Source organism: Delphinapterus leucas, chromosome 16, assembly GCF_059928025.1.
Source record: "Delphinapterus leucas isolate spDelLeu-1000000601 "Yukka" chromosome 16, BTC_Dleu_Yukka2, whole genome shotgun sequence".
NCBI lineage: Eukaryota > Metazoa > Chordata > Mammalia > Artiodactyla > Monodontidae > Delphinapterus > Delphinapterus leucas.
The window spans coordinates 53058685-53063061 of record NC_143144.1 but is presented as its reverse complement, the minus strand read 5'-3'; the positions used below and the strand labels follow the sequence as shown (position 1 = coordinate 53063061).

Genomic DNA, 4377 nt, shown 5'->3' with positions numbered 1-4377 from the left:
CTAAAAAAAGAGAAAAATTAGATTTTTATAATGCAGATTTAGAGGAACATAATAAAAATCATTTTACTTAAATCACAAAAGACACAAGCATTGTTGCTAATTCAGATGACTGCAAATGAAATAGTTCTCTTTTTTTTTTTTACTAGGGGGTAAGATAGGAATAGACATTAGAGGTCAGAAAGCCTTTATCCTCTCTGAGTAATCTTCCTTCCACTTAGCTCTAAATCCATTCTCATATAGTAGAGAGAATGCCCAGGCATTATATGCAGGCTGCTACCAGAGGGGAGAAGTGGGAACAATAATAATGACATCAAACAACATAAGGGCTTACTATGTGCTAGCACTTCAAATGAATTATCTGATTTAACCCTCACAATAATCCTGAGGTAGCTACCATTACTATCTCCATTCTACAAGCATAGAGAAATCAAGAAATTTTATTTAGGTTTCTCAGAAAGACAATGTCTGTGATAGGATTTGACCTGGGCAGTCTGACCCTAGAGCAGAATCTTTTCAACACTATCTTTTGGGAGTAATGATTCACGCATATCCCAGGAGAGAGCTCCCACAGCATAGTTCCAGAAGACTAGAACTACTGCAGTGGATCCTCCTCTTTTTATTGCTATTGGATGACAGCGGGGATCAAATAGAGACTTAAGGCACAGGAGCCGTAGTATAAATATTTATATAGTCTCATTCTTTCTTTTTTTTAAACAAATATACAGTTCTTTCTCTTTTGCATAGTCACTTGAAAAAAGTAATATTAAAGCCACCTTACCAAGATTGTCCTTTGTAAATTAGAGTTAACACTACTGAACATTAGTTTACCAACTATTGTTGCAATAGTAGGAAAAACAAGGGCTCCACACAAAATTCGGGTCGCAGAGACATGATCTGCTAAAGGATTAGCCTCGGCTGGAATTCGAGGAACAGGACAACCAATCCCTAGAGGAAAAAATGTAGAGTATTAGTGCTAATAAATCAGAATATCTAAAATACCTTTGCATGCTAGGATTCGTCCACAGGATTAATTTGGTATGTTCATTACCACCACAATTCAGGGCCTTACCTGGAAATATACTGTTCAAAATTTGTAGTTTATTTGAGTATTTGCGCCATAGTCTAAGCACATAGTCCTCCCAGCGAATCATCTTGCCTAATATCAGCATGACAGGAATAGTAGGAAGTCCAATTAAAAGGAATAAAGGATCAGCTCTCTCCATAACATCCAGACCTTCTTTATGGCCTACAACCTGTGAAACAGATAGCATTTGCTCCAATCACTTCCTTATCTAATGAAGGGTTCCATGCTTGAGTGCAATTCATTTTAGAGGAAATGCTAAATTTCAAAAGAATACAGAAATAAAAAGTTTTAAAAATAAGCTGGAAAGCTATCAATCCTGATTTATTTATAAGAAATGTCTCTCATTCAAGGGGAAAAAGAAAAGCTCCCAAGCTGTTTCATATTACATTGGAATAAAAGCTTTAATTGATTACATTTCAATAGAGGGGAGAGGACTTCTGGTTCTTGCTTCCATTCCTCTATGTAATTTGGTTAGACTGGGCTATAATTTTAGGTCTCATGTGTCTTCCAGAAGAGCAACTGTTTTCCTGCTCTTCCTACTAGGAGGTAAGCACAGCCAGCCAAGAGACAGGACCGGCCTTCAGGAGATGGTCTGAAATCTCATTTCTCTTTGGCTTTCTCCCTGCTCAGTGGTGTCTGGGATTGAGTGTGATTTCTCTGGCTGGCTAAATGCCTGCTCTACAGACTTAACTCTCCTAAAATGCAACTCCAAGGTCTATATTTGAGGGAATGCAATAGGAGGTCCAGTTCCGGTTCCAGGTTCCAGTCACTTTTTCTAATCCAGGAACCCAAGGGTGCCTATCTATGGGGTAATAAAGCTAAAACAATCCTTCCCCTCTCATCTGGGTCTTGGGGTTATTTCTCAATTGGTTTAGATCTGAGAGGGCAAGAAGGACATGATTAATTCGCATTTGTGAATCTCCATACTTCCCCTCCTGGCAAAATTCTTTTCACTTGTTGATCAATCTTGGTCTTACATGTCTCTCAACATGGCCACTTTGTTGGTGAGCATCTTACTTTTAACTAGAAAATTTCCCTAAAAATTCTTTCACAGGTCTCAAATGACCTCCCTTTAGCCAAAAGTCTCAAATGCTGGCAAATTAAATATATTTCTCTGAGGGATTATTCTTGGCAGTTATGACAGTGGAGACTATTTCAGAATCTTGGGGTTTTAGCCCATCCAGGTATCACAGCTTGATATGAAGAGACTACTATAAAGGTTTCTATATAGTTTTTCTGTACACACTTGAGGATTAAACTATGAAGAAAGGATTGTTGATATAGACAATTTATGTCTTTGCCTTTGTCTATATCTCTGAGAGGGACGAGGGAAAAGAAAGGAAGGAAAGGCAAGGAGGGAAGGGAGAAAAGAAGGTAGGGAAGACTAAAAGCTCCAGGGACAATATCTACTCAGGAAAGCAAACTCATGAAAAAGTAAACGGGATGTTTTTTCAAAAATGAGATGCCCTTTACGTCAGCTATTATAGCAGATTTTTTTAGGTGGACTTCAAGAAGATGTGAAATAAGGAAGCTGACAATAGTCACGGCAAATTCAAATTCTAGACAACAGACTTGATCCAGGTAGAAATAGTTTATAAAATTATGTGGAGGGACTTCCCTGGCAGTCCAGTGGTTAAACTCTGCACTTCCAACACAGGGGGCACAGGTTCAATCCCTGGTCGGGGAACTAAGAGCCCACATGCCATGCTGTGTGGCGTGGCCAACCAAAAAAAAAAAAAAGAAAAGAAAAAGCATGTGGAGAGGACTAAATTGGGTGCTTTTAAAATTTCAGCTATAGCCCAGACTTTTGTGAATGATTAATTTATCTAACCAAGATGTAACATTAAAGAACAGAGGACTAGCCTCTTCCAAATGGTCAAAACCCATGGTATCAGTATCTGATATTCTTCTGTGTTTCCAGGTAGAAATTAACAACCTCATATCTTGCATGTGAAGGGTGGTTGTTTTGAGCTGCCCTAAAGTGAAATAGTCTGGTTCACCATATTTCATAAACACATATCCCACCCTGGTGGCAAAAGTGGATTAGCCCAGAAACTGTCTTTACCTATAATGCTTGTCACATGACACTCTATTTTTTATATCATTTTATTATTTTCAATATTATGATCACTTTAAAGTTATAACTAAATGTGATTTAAATACTCCCAAAGTGTTAGCAAATAAATTCAGAAATTTGAAAAATTCCTTTGTTGGGTTATGTTTTCTTTTTAGAATTTAGGGTTTAAAAATATAAAGCAGGGCTTCCCTGGTGGCACAGTGGTTGAGAGTCCGCCTGCCAATGCAGGGGACATGGGTTCGTGCCCTGGTCCGGGAAGATCCCACATGCTGTGGAGGGGCTGGGCCTGTGAGCCATGGCCGCTGAGCCTGTGCGTCCGGAGCCTGTGCTCCGCAATGGGAGAGGCCACAACAGTGAGCAGCCCGTGTACAGGGAAAAAAAGAAAAAAAGAAAAAAAAAAAAAAAATATATATATATATATATATATAAAGCAAAGTGAATATTCAGGTATGGACTATAGTAAGGGAAAATTTATTCCTCATGGGTAGCAGTAAAAACTTTCCAACCAGGTGTCTAAGAATGAGGAAATAAAAAAGAAAATAGGGCAAACGGTGAGCAAAAGCCCATTTTCCCCACCTGTGATCAAGAGTCATGCTTCGTGCTTAAGCTGAGGCTGACCATTACATGCATACCTGCATGCATTCATTCAACTGAATAATGATTACGTGCCAGACACAGGCCTAGGTGCTGGGAATTAAAAGGTGAGCTAAATAGACGTCTTTTGGAGGTAAGAGGCAATCAAATCAAACAAGTGTGCAAATATAATGTTAAGGAACTAGGACAGTGTAACACCTGTAGTGTCATACTACGTACCGCTACAGTCAGACTCAAGGGTAATAAATGAAAGCTGAATTAATCAATGGGGCTGATTTAACTCTGGTCAATATAAAACCAGCAGATCTTGTGTAAGATCATGTACATTCTGATGTTATGCCCTAAGACTGAAAAAGAGATAACTTTCAAGACTTAAATTCTGAGGTTAGATTCAGGAACTATAGAATGTCTTCTCTAAGATTTTTTTTTTTTTTTGCTGTATGCAGGCCTCTCACTGTTGTGGCGTCTCCCGTTGCGGAGCACAGGCTCCGGATGCGCAGGCTCAGCAGCCATGGCTCACGGGCCCAGCTGCTCCGCGGCATGTGGGATCTTCCCAGACCGGGTCGCGAACCCGTGTCCCCTGCATCGGCAGGTGGACTCTCAACCACTGTGCCACCAGGGA

The 4377-nt window shown here is 39.7% G+C and overlaps 1 protein-coding gene across 1 annotated transcript in view; it reads right to left on the bottom strand.

Annotated features, from left to right (window-relative positions):
- The window catches only part of MARCHF5 (membrane associated ring-CH-type finger 5), a 54929-nt gene that overhangs the window by 2926 nt on the left and 47626 nt on the right, over positions 1 to 4377 (bottom strand). Inside the window, exons 4-5 of the mRNA XM_022569352.2 lie at positions 1070 to 1253; positions 779 to 945 (exon numbers count right to left, since the gene is read on the bottom strand). Of these exons, the coding sequence (XP_022425060.1) occupies positions 779 to 945; positions 1070 to 1253 (351 nt within the window). The remainder of the gene's footprint in view (positions 1 to 778; positions 946 to 1069; positions 1254 to 4377) is intronic.